At 42.3% G+C, this 17676-nt stretch overlaps 2 protein-coding genes across 2 annotated transcripts in view; one reads left to right on the top strand and one right to left on the bottom strand.

Moving 5' to 3' along the window:
• LOC108163992 overlaps positions 1-17676 on the top strand; it is a 70520-nt gene that overhangs the window by 25544 nt on the left and 27300 nt on the right. The window contains exon 2 of the mRNA XM_017299561.2: positions 3368-4052. Coding sequence (XP_017155050.1) covers positions 3983-4052 — 70 coding nt within the window. The 5' untranslated portion in view covers positions 3368-3982. The remainder of the gene's footprint in view (positions 1-3367; positions 4053-17676) is intronic.
• LOC108163991 lies at positions 291-1709 on the bottom strand. The gene is made up of 4 exons (XM_017299560.2): positions 1515-1709; positions 1064-1462; positions 678-994; positions 291-608 (listed from the first exon to the last, which is right to left on the bottom strand). Exons 1-4 carry the CDS (start codon positions 1661-1663, stop codon positions 400-402), a joined length of 1074 nt encoding a protein of 357 aa, XP_017155049.1. The 5' UTR covers positions 1664-1709; the 3' UTR covers positions 291-399.

Genomic DNA, 17676 nt, shown 5'->3' with positions numbered 1-17676 from the left:
TCGTCCTCTCCTTCAATTTTTGTTGCCTTGGCATTAAAAAAGTTTAAGCGCTTTGACTTCTTCCTCTTCACTTGAGATGAGTATGACCAAATCTGTTTTATGTTCCGGAATTTCTGAAACTCTGTGACTGATGGGGCTACGAGATGGGGATGGGGATGGAGTAGCTCTGAATAGTATTGTACAGCGGGAGGAGTTCGAGAAGGTGAGGCAGGTGTCGCTGTCATATCGGTAACAGATCGAAAGGCAAAAGTAAAGCCATCCACGAATAAAACACTTACCACTATCTGAAGTCCAATTTAACAATTAAACAATTTTATTACGTTTTCCCGGGAGTATGGTTGAAATATTTTAAAATGAAAATGAACTTGTTCGAACCCATTAAATGTGTGTAGGTGTCACCTAGTGACACAAAGATTGGTTAACCAATTTTGGCTGGCAATGGCAACACATTTCCTCGGCGTTATACAACAATTCGTCGAGATAGTTTTTAAGGCTACTGTGCTTTTTATCCATGGTTGGGGCTATGCGATGAAAGACAAACGTGCAGAAGTTCTTCACTCTCTCCTCCTTCTGCGCCTTCAGAGACGTTTGGATATCGCGCCTGAGCTCTAAAGGGACGGATGTCGATGTCTCGGATAAAAACGAGACCAGTGCGATTCACCGCTTTTAATACTTACTGGACGCCAGTGAATTCTGAACTCTGACCACATCCGGATCCCGCTTGGACTTCTCGAACATCAATATGAGGCGCTGCATACGAAAATCGGTCTCTTTGGAGAAGCCCGGCTCAGTGATATCAACGTGAGTCGTGCAGTCTCCCAGGACAGCACCAGGACCTGGGTAGGGCGTTATTGTGTATGTCTGAGAAAGACGGAAGCTGTGGCGAATATCTTCGAGATATGAGCGTCGTTTGGCGATCGAAGCCCGCACACGACCGTTGTGGAAGCGGTAGCTGAAGGTGCGAGCCAGGTCCTCAATTATCCTAAGGCATCTTCTACGAGTTTTGACAGCGACACTACTATTAGTATGGAGGTAGGGAAAATGTGGGGAACATTGATCGTACCCATCCGTGCGCAGGCAGTAAACCCCTGGCAGCTGATTGTTATTCTTCACATCGCGCAGACTTCGGGCTAAAAGGCTGATCAGATCCTCGGCGAACTGCAGCTGAATCAGCTGAAGGCCATTGAAGTCCTGCACGAACTGACGGGTGCGCCAGCCACGATACAAAGTCTGGATCTTAGTTGCCTGCTCGTAGTAGTGGTCCAAAAGTTTCTTCTGCAGCCTCTGCTCCATCAGGACGTAGTAGTTCTGGCGAACACGGAAGCCCCGCCACCATCTGCTGATGGTGGTGACTGCAGCCGCTCCTTTGGCCAACATCTTCCGGCAGAGCCATCCCCGGACAAAGCGCTGAATGGTTCGAGCCGCCTTGAACAGTTTGTAGTCCAGCAACAATTGCAGGACTCTGAAAGAACTCCTTTTAATCCCCTTTGATTCTGTGGGAAAACTCGACTTACCTATTCTGAGGCGTGGTTCCAACGTCATTGCCGATTTGCGAGAACGACGAACTTACGGATTGCTCGAAATAAAGCGATACGACCGACACTGCGTCTTCGGAGTACCGTCCGGTCAAGGAATGTGTCTTCTGTATTTTGTATGAGCTCATTTTCAATTGTCAATGAGTAATGTGATTTTATGACAGAGCTGTTAAGACTGCCTTGTTTACAAAAAGCAAAGGAAAATGTACACCAAACTAACCACAAAGACCTCTCGACTATGAGATGTAGAGAATTTAGATTTCGGGTGTAAACATTTGTGACATCACTCGGGAGCAGATCTGCGTAGTCCTAACACCATCGAAAGGCGATTCAATCGGACCGCTGACCTTCCAAGAATCCATTCTTCCCGTGCAGGCGTGTCTTTCGTCATTCGATAAACGTCAAATTAAAAGCAGCACGCCAACAACCGACCCGCCACTTGGCCCATTGCTCGACTTGCCCCAGAGGGCATTCCACATCCCGAATGTGCCATATTCAGGTCCATTTCACTTTCCCGAGAACCTCATGCCAGAGCACTCCACTTCAGCGGCAGAGCCTCCAATCAGAGCCGCAGTCAAGTTGTCACTCAGTCAACAATGTGGATGTGTCTATGGGAGCGGCAGAGCTCCCTTCAAGCGCATCTGCAGCTTAAAGGATTTACATTGAATACAGAATGTTGATACTTCATATCAGTTTAGTATGCCCCACGTCACAGGAGATTCTTACTAAAAAAGAAAGAGAAAACAAGATGGCGAGTGAGAGAATAGCGACAAACTCACTGTGAAAATCTTCGATTTCCATAAGTGAATTTTCCCTATGCACACAACTGCCTGGAGTCGAAGGGAGCGCAAGTAGGCAGCCGCGGAATGCACGAGCCCGGGCGCCATATACATATGTACGGGTACTCCCTCCGGCCTGCCACATCACCATACCGGCAGCTTCCTCCGAAATGGTGTCATGTACGAAATGTGAAAATCGTGTTGTACAATTTCATGGCTTGGCTTTTGCCAATTTCCAATGTAAAGTCAGGCGGCGAACGCATGCGGCTCAGGGCGAGGCTTTTCTGTGGCGCCAAAGTCTGTGCCCCCTTTTCCGGCGTCACCATCCACCATCCGCCATCCACCATCAGCGTGGCGAGGTCTGAGGTCTGAGCTGTGCGTATTTGGTTTGCTAATGGGCAACATTTGGATTTTCAAATCAGTTGGAAAATGCACTGAGGCACTGAGCTTGTGTTTTGTTCTCCCTCTGCCAAACTCCAAAGCCAATGCAGCTTAAAGCGTCCATCCGTCCATGATTTAGTCCACAGATGGGTACTGCCACTGCCACTGCCACAACCAGAAGTTGGAGGCAGTAAATCTTTCTTGGGATATTGAATTTCATGATGATTGGAGTTGTCAAGGCAGGAAAGTGTCACGAACGGAGGAGGCCAACGCGAAAGTAATACGATTTGATTAAGGTAATGCGATGACGATGTGTTATGCAAAGTCTGCGAAGAAAAACCTATAAATTGTATAAAAAAGATATCTATCTATGTATATAATAAAACGTAGCGACAGAATGGAAAATCCCATATCATTGCAATAGCTGAGCACTGAAAATGTTTCTTTAATAAAATATGAATATTAGTTGAAATAATATATGGGAATCAATCAATGGGTTGATTCCAAGAAAATATATCCCTCCATCTGTGCAGGGTGCTTGCCCCCGAGTAGACTATATTACTAACCAAATTAAGTAGTATGGCTAAGTATTATTTATTCTATGTCTCAGCTAATACGAAAAAGACTTCAAGTGAAACATATGCTAACCCTGATCCGCTTATCCATTTTCAGCTGGAATAGGAAACCGATACTAGCTCCATCATCTGCCAGCAGCAGCAGCAACAGCAGTCGAAGCCCCAGGACGTGGAGCGGACGGACCGAACAAAGCGGGTAGCAGAGTAAAATCATATAAAATACATTGCAACAAAGTGCAAAAATAGTGTAAAACAGGAAATGAATATGCAAAAAACGCAAAAGGGATATGAAAAATGCAAATAGCCAAATCGAGTTCAATGAAAAATGCTTCTAACCCGAACAAATGGGACTCACTGGGAGATTGCTAATTGTGGCTGACTGGTAAACTGGTAAACCGAAGAAAGCAACGGCATAAGCAAACGCAGAAGCAAAAGCACATGCGAAAAATGAAAGCAAAAAATGTATTAAATGCTACCGCAAAATAGAGCAAAAAGTAAAACCAATCAGAGGCAAAAAAGGAAATTGCACAAAAGGGATGGCGAGGGGAGTTGCCGAATGTAAAAATTGATTTCTGCGGTTTCAGCCAGTGGACATCGAACATCGGATATTGCTCATATATGACTTTAAATCACAGTGCTGCGGACACAAACACCAACAAAATTCACTAATTGATCAAAAAATAATCACATTTGTGGACAAAAAGTCAACAGAATGCCACTGCCGGCGATTAAACTACGAAACGTTTTCATCCTTGCCACTGTCTACATAGCAACCCTGCCAGGTGAGTGTGTGCGATAGCAAATTAATCAGATTTTTTCCACTCCTCATCCATTATGCACCCGCTTGTCAGCTGTTCAATGCAATATTTTGAAATAGAAGCCTCTCGTTTATAATCCCCAGCATTCCGATTACATTAAATATTAATTGCGAATGAATCACATTCTGGGTTGACCGAAGAGCCCCTCCTCCCACATTGCAGCATCCACATCATTTGCGGTTCAATTATGTTGCGGTCGCCATTTTGTGCAACCGTTTTGTGCTCCGGACATGCTTCGATTCAGTTTCTGTTTCTGCTCCTTTTTTGCTCTGACACATTCCCATAAACCACAAACAGTAACAGCAACAAAACACTGTCGCAGCGGCTAAAAGTTAATCTCCGTTCGAGTGTTGACAGGTGCAAATGTAAAGCCACCAAAAGTTAATCAGTGCTGCAAAGCGATCGATGGCGCGGATATTAGATATGACATTTTTACATAAAAGAAAAAAAAAATGTTCTCATTACTAGCTCTAAAAATTCAAAAGAAAGTTTCGAAATGCATTTGTTAGCACATTCAACGACAATGAGAGTTTCCCTGAAAGGACATTTGTCAAAAGACTAAGTCCAGCTTAGTGCTCGTCCACCTGCCATCACCTTAAGCCTTTCCTATCTGACGATTGTTCTACCAAGGTAATTTCCTCGCACTCCATTGACTTCAATTGTGCCCTGTATTTACGCTTATTTGATTCCAGATGCATTGTCTGCCAATTCAAATTTGCGATATTGCAAAGGCATTCAGCTTTTTCTGTCATTCGAAACTCAGCTCTGCTCTGCGCGCCTTGTCAGCCATTTTCCTTTGTAAAAACATTTTTCATTAATATTTTGCTCAAATTTTTTGTAATATTTCTCTTCGTTCGCTGCTATTTGACGCTCCGTGCGACTGTTTGTTTGTCACTTTGCTGGAATCTCCATCAGGCAGGGAGTACAATATGATTCGGATACCAGTTCAGTTCTCCGGCTTTTTCTTCTATTATTTTTTCGAGATTTCTTCTGTCCCCCATTCCCCGTCCCCCATCGCCCGTCCCCCTTTCCATCTGAAACTCTAGGCAAAATGGCTGCTGCAATGACTTGTCGCTTTGTCTGCATTTCCGGCAGCTTTAATTTCATTTCGTATTCCCACTTCCACTCCCGCCCTTCTCTTTCTTTCATTGTGAGATCGGGGCATAATAAAGTAGTAAAAGAAGCGCTCATAAATCCCCCGCTTTATATCCGCTTTTTGGCATTTTATATTAAAAACTGGAAAATGTGAGCCATGAGGAGGCGAGGGGCATTTGTAAAACTGAACTTGAAAGTTGGTCGCAAATTGCCGGAGCCTTTAATAGCACGGGCGCAGGGCAATTCATCAGGGCGACTTCCGGTTCCGGTCTAGGCCAAAGCTACACAACAGCTTGATTTTGATTTTGATTCCCACTCTTGACTGGGCCAACTGACGTGCTCTCCCACTTGCCCCCAGCCCCCCACCAGTCTAGACCAAGTTAGTCATATTTCAGGACATGCACACACTCAAAATCAAAAGGGAAACGGCGCCGGAGCCTGTTTAAAATTGCAATCACGTTCCGCGTATCCTTCACTACACACGCATTCCTACGGCCAACACTGAGGCGGTCCTTCGATGCCCTGCCTGTGTGTGTGTGTGTCGGAGCCGACGCACATTTTTCGACAAATGCAGAGTGCAAAAATACTCTGCCAGCGAGGTGTGCCAGAGGAGCTTTCCCGACAGTTTATTAAATCAAAGTGATTACAAAATTAAATTCATAGAATACAAAAAATACATTATTAATGAATTCATGGAAGCGGGTAGTTCGGTACACATCGGATATTGGATACTATAAGAGCCAGAGCATCCATATTCACTCAGTATCACATATTTCCTCAAAAATGCTTAATCAAGTAATCCATTCCCGACCGAAACATAGATTTAATAATTGAAGTTAATGTTCGACTACTGGAGTAATATTATAAAGCATAGTAAAAGCAAACAATTTTTTATTACATTTTTAGTTTTTTAATTTTTAGGATAAAAATAGTTTAGAACAAAAATTTATATTAAAAAAAAAAATCATTGCGATTACAAAAAAAAAGTCGACAATGTTTTATTTTTTAATTTATCAAAACTGAATAATGCGTAATTGTCTCATTAATCACACAGAAAATCAATCAAAAAATAACTGTCCGACTTAGGTCCTTCCTAGTCCCATTTCCTCTTGTGTACAAAAACAACACCAGGTTTGTTTAATATACTCAATCGACTATGATTTTTATCTAATGAAACTACACACAGCAAGGCTACACTGTTCCTTCTGATGATTAAAAACAACAAGACTTTCTGGTTAGCACAGCCTTTTCCAACACAGCAGGATTAGATTACTTGCTAAATTTGGCGATAACAAAGAACCAAAGACATTTTATATTCTTTCTCTTAAGAGCAACTCGATCAGAGGATCATTCGATCACTGTATCGATACTTCGAAATTGGAAAAAGTGTGCATTACGCCCATTATAGTAGCAATACTATCGTCCCCCACTATGCACCTGAATGAATATTTTTTTAAACTTCTATATCGCACCACTTTATTGCTGCGGACATGGTTTTGCCTTTTGTGGATTTTTTGTTTTAATATTTTAGCTTAGCGTTTTGCTGGCACTCTCTCTCTCTCTGTTTCTGACTCGCCCGGGAATCCAACAACGAACGATTTTCAGCGCTAAACTTTTGACACACACACAACCTTAGGCATGTACACACACACAGACGCTGTGGCAGGCTCACCCACACAGCCTTGTGTTTCGACACGCACGCGATGCATGCGGCGGCTGCCGGAAATGCCAGGCTCAACGTCCAAGAACAGCAACAGCAACAGCCACGAGTACAAGAGCAAGAATCAACTGTGGATGTGGATGTGGCATGTGGATGTGGATGTTGACGCTTACTTTGGCCCACTCATGCAGCCGCCTCGTCTCTCGTATACCCTCTCCCCAGGCAGCACCACCCGCTTAGCTGACATTTTTGCCAGCGTAATCACGATTAAACTGTCAACGGCATACTAATTAGATTTTTATTTTTATTGCGCCATGACAACGCCGCGTGATGTTGCCGCTTCCCCTGTCCTGCGGCCTGCTGCTGCCAGCGTCCTGGCCCCTGGTTGCTGCCTCTCGAGTCCTGTGTCCCCTATCCCTTATCCCCTGTCCTGTGTTCATGTGGCGAAGGTCCTGCTTAGCCAGGCTGCCCCCACTCGTGCTATTTTTTGCCATTCTCAGTGAAGCGCGTGCCTCGCATGACCAAGTGACATGGCACGCCAGGAAACGGAAAGGGAGGAATTGTCGTAGAGAAACAGAGGACAGAGAAGAGACTGACGAGGGACATTGTTGGGGACATTGAGCAACAGCAAGCAGGACTAGGAATAGGACCCTTGCCGGGGCACTTTGTGGCGCCTGCTACTTGTGATTTATGCCTTATCATATTTATGAAAATTATTGTTATTGATGGCATTCGGTATTGAGTAAGCGCAAAAAGAGCAAACAAATCCAATTGATTGATTGAAAGATTGAGCGAAACATTTCCGTAATTGATTTAAAATGTGTGGCCTTCCCCTGGGCATATTAAATAATTGAAGTGCTTGCTCGGGGTTTCCAGAGATCTTCTGACCTCGATTTCTGTTGAATTAAATTCGCATTGGAATTGGAATATTTTACCTACCATACTACTGGTAAACCCCACTTAGCTAAGAAGACCTTTCCGTCTATAGTTAGAAGCAGTGGTCCGAATGATGCCAGACAGCAAGGTAGATTGTAAATCTCTTGACACATGTACCTACCTTTAACTGAATAATGAGTGCAGACTAATTCATCATTAGTAAAATTAAATTTGAAAGTGCTTTGCCCTCACACCTCCACAATCCTTTAATGCACTTCCCATTCAAATGGGGTTCCTTTCGGTCTGTGAGGGAAGTCGCATATCTCACGCTCCAAGTGGTGCATAGTTATGCCCGAGTCGAGTCCTATTGAAGTTCCCTCTTCTTGGCTAGCATTTCTAGACGTTCTTTCTTTCGGATCGCCCTCTCCCTTTCAACACATCTCTCAGGGGAGGTGGTAGATCCTGGTTTGTTTGGTTTGTTTGTTAGGGTCTATTACTTCCGAGCTGTTGAATGCGTCATCAAGAAATCCCCCGAGCACAGTTCCACGTTTAAGCTGTACACCTGTGAAAAGGTGGAGTACCCACCCGCCTTCGCTCACTGTTTCCCTTCCCATTTCTATACAATTTCTCGTCGCCTTTCCTTTTGTTAATATTTTTTCTAGATTTATTTTCATTAAGTTCCCGTACAGGAAGTGTAAAGCTTTGTTGCCTCCGTTGTGGGTGGTGTTCGGGCCAGTCTCTGTTGCTGGTTCACTGGGCCAAGTGCTAATGCGGCCAGACAATGGAGGCGCGGCTGTTGCCTGAAACATGCTCCCAAAAAAACAAGAAAATAAATGCAGGTAAATTTAATGAAAATGTGCAAATAACACAGAGCACCAGCACTACATCCAAACAGCCTTTGCAGTGGGTTTTTGTTGCCATTATGTATAATTGTTGTTTCGCCGAACTGCCAATTACGAATGCGTAAATATTGTTGCTTACAATTTAAAATAATTATCGTGCTCAACCATAACCATGGCTCTCGCTGCAGTTTCCCATTATTTGCTCTTTTCTGTTGTTCTTTCTAGCCGCTGATTACTGTGCCCGAGTGTTTCTTTTACAATCTAAAAGTTATAAAACTTTTTTTACTTTGCCCTTCATAAAACATTGAACTAAATGCTTAAATGAAAAATTCCAAATTTTGTAGCATATACATAAATAATATTTCGGTTTAGTTTTGCGCTCAGAAGAATGTATTTTTCACAACAGTTTTTATTACCCAATACAATGACTCATACCGCAAACAAATTTTTATTCATATTTTTATCAAAGACTTCCCATTACAACAGAAAACATAAAAAATTCGAATTATAAAAACTTTTCCGCGAAATCAGATCAAATAGTTGCACACATAAGCAGGCTCCGCTTCCCTGAAATGAAACAAAATCGACCAATAAAAATTATATAAATGAGGGAGCAGGCCCCAAGCGGAGAGGCGTCCACTTTATTTTCCAAATATGTTGATCTCTGATGAAAATGCGGGAAGTGTTTGTTTCCGCGGGTGGATCTGGTCCATGGCCATGTACCACACACGTAGCACAACAAACTTTCCACAGACCAAAGTAAATGCTCCCAATGGAACCGGAGCCAGCGGGAGCAGCAACCTCATCATCATCATGTTGGTGTCGTCATGTGAGCGCCACGTGAAGCATGGAATTGAATACACATTTTTGCGTCTGTGGATTGGGGCCCTAGCCTCGGTGTCCAGGCTGCCGGTCGGGGCCATGAAACGTGTTCCATGTGTCCCGTATTGTATATTCATAGCTTTGAGTGATGCTAATTTCACTTGATGTATAACATATCTCCACATGTACAGCGCGTTCGACAACCTTTTATGCCCAGCAACACTCTCCTTTAGACAGTCCAGAGGTGGGTCTTCTCTATGGGTATTTGTAAGTTTTGTTTTGCAATGTAGCAACAAACTCCACAACCAGGTACTCAGTTGCTATAGTAAAACAATACTCTTGTATTTTTAAAAATGTAGGTTATCGGTTATCGGTATGAAAAAATCTTGATCTGCCAATGAATCTATTACTAACCATATTTGAAGGCCTGGTGCTCAAAGCGAACAGACACGCAAACATTAAACTTGTTTTGATCGTTTTGGCTATAAAAATTATCAGATTTTCAAGGAATTAAGTAAATTATATTTCCACAAAAGGCTCATGTACTGTACGGCAAAGTTAAATCTAAAAATTCGAGAGCGTAAATGCCGAAATGTATGAGTAAATCTTTAGTAAAAGGATAAAATAAAGAGAATCATCAATAGACCCAGGAAAGAAATTTTTAATCAAATTCACCTGGTGACAAATTCCTAGGTGCTATAGCGGGAATAAGTCAATTAATTTTATTCTGGAAGTACAGAACATCAAGTAATTTCAGTCTCCCATTTCATCATCACAAGGGCCTAAAGGAACGAACGTCAATGATGATTGGTCGGCTATGGTATTGTTTGATCGCAAGGTCCGGCACTGAATTCGGATAATTAGTTCTGTGAATTTTTCACAAGCATAAACCTTCCTAAATTTAATCGAAACAGCACATATTCGACAGCGAGCTGGAATGCCCATACAGATTGTACAGTTTGTACTGAGGCAGAACAGAATTGAGTCCTGCGCATCCGTTTAAAAAGAATTCCCAAACTTTTTCAATAATTCAACACAAAGAAAAATAGAAAAGCTTTGCCGCATTAAAATCACTTTAAAAATCGACGCTACATTACGTGGGTAACTTTTGCGAAAGAGTCCCAGGGACCCACAAAAAAGAAAAAAATAATGTCTAAACCCTGTATGCTTCGGCCTGCACAATCTTAGGAGGGTTTTTATTTCTTTTTTACGATTTCACACAATGGACGCACTGGGCACTGCGCATTAAATAAGCCCCCAAGAAGCATTTATCAAATTTCTTCTTATAAATGTTGCTTTCCCTCAGCAAGCCGGACCCGGACTGTGACTACTTGTAGTGCTTCCTTTTCTTTTGATTTCACTGGCGCACTGAATTTTTGAGACATTTATAAAACGGCAGGTGGGCGGTCGGCCCGCCAGTCGGGCAACAGGCAGTGTCAGTGGCAGGTGGGCAGCATAATGTGGGCTTAATGACAGCAATGAAGATGCCAAAATGATAAACAGCAGCAAAAATAAGAGAAAGGCGACCACATCCAAGAAAAATCGCAGACAAACAGAAAATGGGAAATGTGTTTGGTCATTAGGTGTTTTACTTCGTTACAACGCGGGGAAACACTTTTAAGTACGGGTAAAAACTAAATCGAAAGTTGTAAACGCGAATACACAATGGTGTATACGAGTACAGGGATTCCAAAATAAGGATTAATGTTTTTTCAGTCGATATAACAACTATGTGTATTCATGAGTTCTAAAAAATACTCATTGATAATAACTAATAATAGTAAAATAAAAAACTATACAAAAATTCCGATCAGTTAATGCACCGAAATCTCTCTGTACTTAAGTGGAGAATAAAGCTTAGAATGTAATTAAATTTTGAAATACTACAGAACTTGCCTATTGACTACTACAAAGAATCGCATCTTCATGAATGTTTTAATGACAACTGAACTCTTTGAGACTTCTCAATGTATTTTATAGAAATGAAAATCGGAAAACCAACTCGATTTTTCTATATAATAGTAGTTATATAATCAGGCCGGCATTAGGATCCAGAACAAGTCTTTCGCTTAGCTTTAGAAATTATAAACTATAGAAATCGAATTCAATTCAGATATTTGCTGCGAAGCAAAGGCAGTGGATTGTATAGAACTCTAAGAGTAAAGACCCATTGTGCAAGCTAGAGAGACTGGAGATTCATGGTGATTCATCACGGGATTGAACTGTTGTTCTGTTATCATTTGTATTCGGTTCTCTTCTCCCTGGGCACACTTTAAAAGTCAATTAGTTGTCAAATGTTTTTGTCCTAAAAATAGCAAGGAAACGTGAAAACGGCAAGATGAAAATGTTCCGGACAACAGTACAATGTCGAAATAATAATAATTTATAACTATCACTGTCATAAGTTCATGACATGCTCATCAATCAATGCATTAGACAGGTCCACACCAGTGTGGGAAGGTCTTCACATCGAGCCCTATCCCGAAGACCAACTGGGCGTCCGCTCTGGCAGAACTTTGCCGTGGCATTGCTCATAATTTCATGTTGCATACGGAATTTCCACGCTGCTATTGACAGCAATTGCGTTGCTAGCCCGTTTCCTTCCATGTCTGTCTGCGGGGCTGATGCCTTTGAGAAGTGTTTGAGAAACTTGTCGAAATGTTGCTGAAAACTTATTTCAATTCAACATGGAAAAGTTCCCATTTTGTTGTCTGTGTCTCTGGGTTGGCGATGGTTGAGGCTCTCCTTGGACCAACTGACAGCTGATTGAATTGGATATTAATTCGATTTGGGACTGGGGGCTTACACAAAAGTGCTGGGGCATCAGCTTAGTATTAGCAAAATACACCATTACTTATAACATCCATAAGTCTTTAATTTAGATATAAGAATAACACATTCAGAGTTATTCCTGAGAAATTTTACACAGTAACACTTTACCAATAGCAAATAAGCAAAAATAATACCTATTATTTGGTCATCCTTTCTTATTTACACATACCTTTTATGCCACTTTACATCAGTCTTTGCGAGTAAAAATGCGCCGTTACTCCCTTCTTTAATTTTTTGTGACCACATTTAAGCCACAGAAACCGAAGCCAGATTCCCAGGTGTTGTTGCAGCGAATTTCCTTTTCACTTTGGCTCAACTTTTCCATTTTACTTGCCTTCCCTTCGTTTCTTGTGCATTTTCCTGCTTGGTTTTTGTTTCAGTTGTACTACAGGTATATTTTTCTCGCATTGCTATTATGTGTTGCATTCGGCTGACATCGTTCGTATCTGAGTTTTCCATTTTCCATTTTATATCTTTTTTCTGCTCGGCCCTTCCATGGCTTATTCAAATTGAGTCAATTTTTGTTAAATTTCCGTTCGCCTCCTGGCTGTCCTGTTTGCCGAAAGGTTTACGTGGCTTGCTGGACTGCTGCTGCTCCTGATCCTGGAACTCCTTCTGGCTGGCCTTAATCCTGGCCAGCAGCGGCAGTGGAATGTGTCGGCCCAGAAAGCCAATTTAAAAATGCCAACAATGATTTATGTTCACCGGCTCCGTGCCGCGTCCACAGGCTGCCACGAGTATGGCAATAATTTAAATAGTCAACAACTTCGTGTGGCTTTAATTTATGCAATTAACCCATATGCTTAACCCGTGCATGCCCTACCCCACCGGGCCAGGCGCGATGTAACTAATAAAACTAAATGACTTAATGTCCCCTGGACGCTTTCCCGCCTTTCCGTTTTCTGCTTGCATGCTCCGGTCCAAGTGGCAAAGGTCATATTATCAGAAACAACAACTGCTATTACTACAGCGACATGGGGTGGAGTAGGGTCCTACTTAAGCTAGTGGTAACGTCTCTATTTATACGAATACCCGCACAAACCGCTTGACGCTCCCCGGCAAAAAGTCATTGACTTCCTCTGGCGGCCCAGGCCGTGTGTGTGGGAATGTGTGTTAACAGCATTTGCTGGAAAAGGTGCAATTAAAGTACACGAGCCACGGACACGAGAACAACAACCAGCAGCAACATAAATGACAATAAAGGGACAAGGAAGATGCGAAGGAAAGTCCATGTGGAACTGGAAACACTCTTAAAAACCCTAATATTCTAAAAGAATGAATGAATTTCCAAAAGTTCCCAATAAAGAGAACTTCTTTTAAAACTCTATGTGTTTGTTTCAAACTAATCTAAAAATGTATATAATCATATTCCGTTTAATTTAAATCATTGATTTAGTTATATCACTTGATTGAGATATAATTTTGCAATTCAAATACTTATAAGTAATTGAAAGACTAGTGCTATATAACTACATCCATCCATATTAGCAGGAATTAAACATTTTATTATATTACAAATTTAGGCACCTCCAAACCGTTAGTCTGACCAATATTCTTCGTTCTTTATTCTTTATTGAATGGGACTAGAGCCCAAAACAAACTCCATGTCATCATCGACGAACCCTACGTTAAGCCATAGAAAACATCAGCGACGACAATGACGACTAGACAACGACAACGAGAATCGTGGGGTTCTCTCCTGGCGGCTCTGCGGACATAGTTGGTTGGCTGAGTGGCAGTTGCAAAAAGCCATTATAAGCATATGTGCCGGTTTAGGAAGTTCTGGGTGGATGCAGTGCCGCTCTTCCTTTGGCCCCAGCTGCTGAAGTGCTTCCGCATGTCGTGAGTGAATGGCGGGGGCCTGGGCCTGGGCCTGGGCCTGGGCTTGGGCCATTATGGAGCGAGTTCTGTTTGGAGCTAGGCAAATGTGTGCAATATTACTGGTAATGGGTTGGTTCTCTCTCTATCTGTGCCCCCGATCCCATTGAATGTGGGCTGATAAGTGGAAAATTCTTGTAAATCTTTATTCCCCCAGATTGGATTAAGAGAATAAAGATGGGTGGTGGCTGGCGCTTCATCTGGTTCATTAATAACATCCGTTCGCGCTCTGTTCTGAAATTCCCGTGAATTTTGTTATATGTTTGAAAGCTGTTGCCCCCGAAAGCAGGGCAGACAATTCGTTTTGGCACTCCAGCGTTTGTTTTTGCCTGTTGTTTTAGGCGCCAACGGGACGATTAAAAATCATTTGCTAAAATATTCCATTACGCCGCCCAGAGTGGTCATTGGATGTTTTGACAGCCGTCCCTGACCTCTGACAAGTTTGGCGTTACAATGTAAATATTTGATATATTTTGAGTTTGTCAGAGATGTCCCATGGAGGTTGGAATTTTGAATTTAAATTGCTACAAATTCTGGCAGGCTCTAAGCACCATTTTACACCGGCTAGAAGATTTTCGAATCGACAAACTGAATGAGTGTATCCCCACAAAACCCCTATACCACTGTGCGGGCGCTGACAGCGGATGTAGGCTTACCTCGTACAATGGGGCCCCACACCCACACCCCACACCCCACACGCGAGCTAATTAATTGCGCGTAATTAATAAATTTAAGCAATCTTAGGCCACGCCTTACAAATAAATCACTTGGCGCGAGACAACGACAACTCAAGAGTGCCGCCTCAGAATTTAATTACACTTTCATCAGCTAATCACACAATTTGCACCGCACCAGCCAAAAGGCTTTAAGAAGCCATTGTAAATACACAAGCGGCACTCGTAAAATGTTCCATAAATCTGCCCAGAAGACGTCACTTACTCCCGCCTGACTTTGCACTTGATGGGAGACAGATCCGCCGCACGAAACCCTCTAGCCTCTTCGCCTTCCGTTTCCTTCCTGGTATGCCATGCCATCCAATTATAACTCCCGCCAGACGTGATAAATCAATAAAAGTGTCCCCGGCAGGAGACAGACTCTAGAGGTGTTTACTCGCCTGATAGCTTCCCCCGTCGATGTAAATATGCCAAAAAGGGGAAACATAATGTGACATAAAGTCTGGCTAAAGATTAATCTCTAGTTTGTTGAGAAAGGTTAAGACTGCCTTTTGGTGATGGAAGGGAGTCTCCATAGATAAAATGATCAGCATAACTTGACTCAACCTCTTGGGTAAATAAGGAGACTTAACAAAAGTTAATAGTATAAAGTATAGGGTTCTAGTGGTCAGTTTTCGGTATGAAACAATTACAGCATATCTTATTATCGTACCTTAAGCAATGTGAATTTGCAAATTATTTTCCTTCTACTGTATAATTATTTTAGACTGATATTTGCTGGGAAACCATCACTTTATAACAGTCTACCCGTACCGTTTATTGTATACTGTGTGTTTTTACTAATTCTTACATCCTTCGCTCTTTCTCCCTTCTCGTATTAGGTAATTGATTGCAGAATGAAATTAATTTCTATGGGTGTCTGTGTCGGGCTGTGTCGAGACGCGCTTGAGTAAGTACGGACCATATATCACACATTTGAGTGGAAGCGAGCGAAGGGGAAAAACAACTACTAAATAATTGTTAATGTATTACGAATAATTTATGACACTATTTCATAAAAAGCAATAATTTTTCAATATCAAACGAAGCGTCAAGCCCGGCCCCGAGTCCCCGGGTAGAGTGCCCCAAAGTGTTGCAGCACAGTTGCAGCGCGAGGTTCTCCCGTACCCAGGGGGAGCTACCTCGAGCTCTGCCACTGCTTTCGTAATAAGCTTGATAAATAATAAAAGAGCATGAGGCAAGTGGACGGGTTCGAGTGTGGGAAGGGGAGAGGGAAGGGGAGGTGCAACCAGCCCAGTCTGGGCTCTACAAAGTGAAATTTATCATTTTTCATTGCTGCAAGCTGCACTTTCTTGAAACATTTCACTCAGCATTGGTCGTGAGGGTGCTCCTGCTCCCCAATGCCCTGCCTCTGCAACCATTTTTGGTTTCATTTTTGGACTCCTTAGATGTCAGCATGTTGGTGATGCCTTTGCTGCTGCTGCCGTTGTTTTTCGGGCTGGAGGCAACTGGCAAATGTTTGCAAGAAAAGATTAATTGATTCCACTTGGCTGCATCCAGAGTGTCCCTGCTGGTGCTGACCCCCTCCCTCTCCGGGGCGATAGTAGAGCTTGGGGTCGGTTAGGGTTAGGTGTCCTGCTTCGCCTCTTGAGGTAGGAGTGCTAGGAAATCGTTAAGTTGGCTTTGTTTAAGGTTCATATCCTTGCCCCTGGTTAGGTTCTGGTAAGGTTTGATTAAGAACTTAATGAAATATTTATACAGTTTGATTTATAGAGAAACTTCGATGGACAGTACACCTCAAGAGACAAGTTGAGTTGTTTATTTAGTTCTGGAAAAACATCAATAATTTTCAGCTTCACCGATGTGGTGTGAAATAATGAAAAGTCTAATAGAAAAATCCTAAAATGAACTGAAATATGGTACAGGGTTAGATGATAAGACTACAGTAGGATGCTTCTTTTGGTCAGCGGTCTGCTCGTGATTCCATCACTCTACTTATAGGCGAAAGATTTATCCGAGATAACACTGTTATTTATGATGTACATAAACGGGAATATGTTCGGGTATACCCAAATATGTATGATACAATGCTCTGAATGATTAAAAGTTTATAAATTGTCAGCACCCGCGGCCGACTTGCACTCAGCCCACTCTTTGTGGCTGCTGCAGTTAACGTTTTCGCAGCAGTTGGTGAAAAAGAAACAAGTAGAAACTTTGCCAGAACTTGTCACGGGTGCCAGTTTCTGGCCAAGTTTGTGTTGAGGTTGAAGGTTTCTTTGCATTTGTTGAGGGTGTGACGAAGAGACGGAACTTGAGCTAAACATTTCAGACATGCAGCACAACTTAATGTTTGACAGAGCTAAAACAAGCGACAGTCCTTTTCCATGGCATGGCGCTCCCAGAGAAATCTCCGACTTGTCAGCCATTTTGAAGTGACAAATATATTTAATTGCTGGCAAAAGTTTACTGCGCAAAAGTTGGCAATAATTTTCGGTTCACTTCGTTTTTTTCTTTTTTTTTTTGTTGCTAGCATGTGTGGTATAGACGTTTTTATAATTGTTAGTAATTACTTTTTCATTTGTGGCCCTAATGAAATTTCTGCACTTTGCTTTTGGGCAGCTCCATGGTCTTGTACTTTCACACACAGCCATACATATCTACTCGTATGTATGCATTTATAACGAATCCATCTTAAAAATGCAACAGCCTGCAATATTATTTCTGCTGAATTAACATTTTAATAGTCGGCAATACACTGGCGACGGCGACGGCGACGGCGACTGCTCATTCTCCGTGGCGGAAATGCAAACGAAAACAGAGCCGCAGCCAAATGATTAAATTTTAATTTCATTTACTTTTTAATGTTTGCAAGAAAATTCAACGTTAAAGGAAGGTGGAACTTAGCAAAC

Source organism: Drosophila miranda, chromosome 4 (genome assembly GCF_003369915.1).
Source record: "Drosophila miranda strain MSH22 chromosome 4, D.miranda_PacBio2.1, whole genome shotgun sequence".
NCBI lineage: Eukaryota > Metazoa > Arthropoda > Insecta > Diptera > Drosophilidae > Drosophila > Drosophila miranda.
This window is presented reverse-complemented; position numbering and strand designations above follow the sequence as displayed.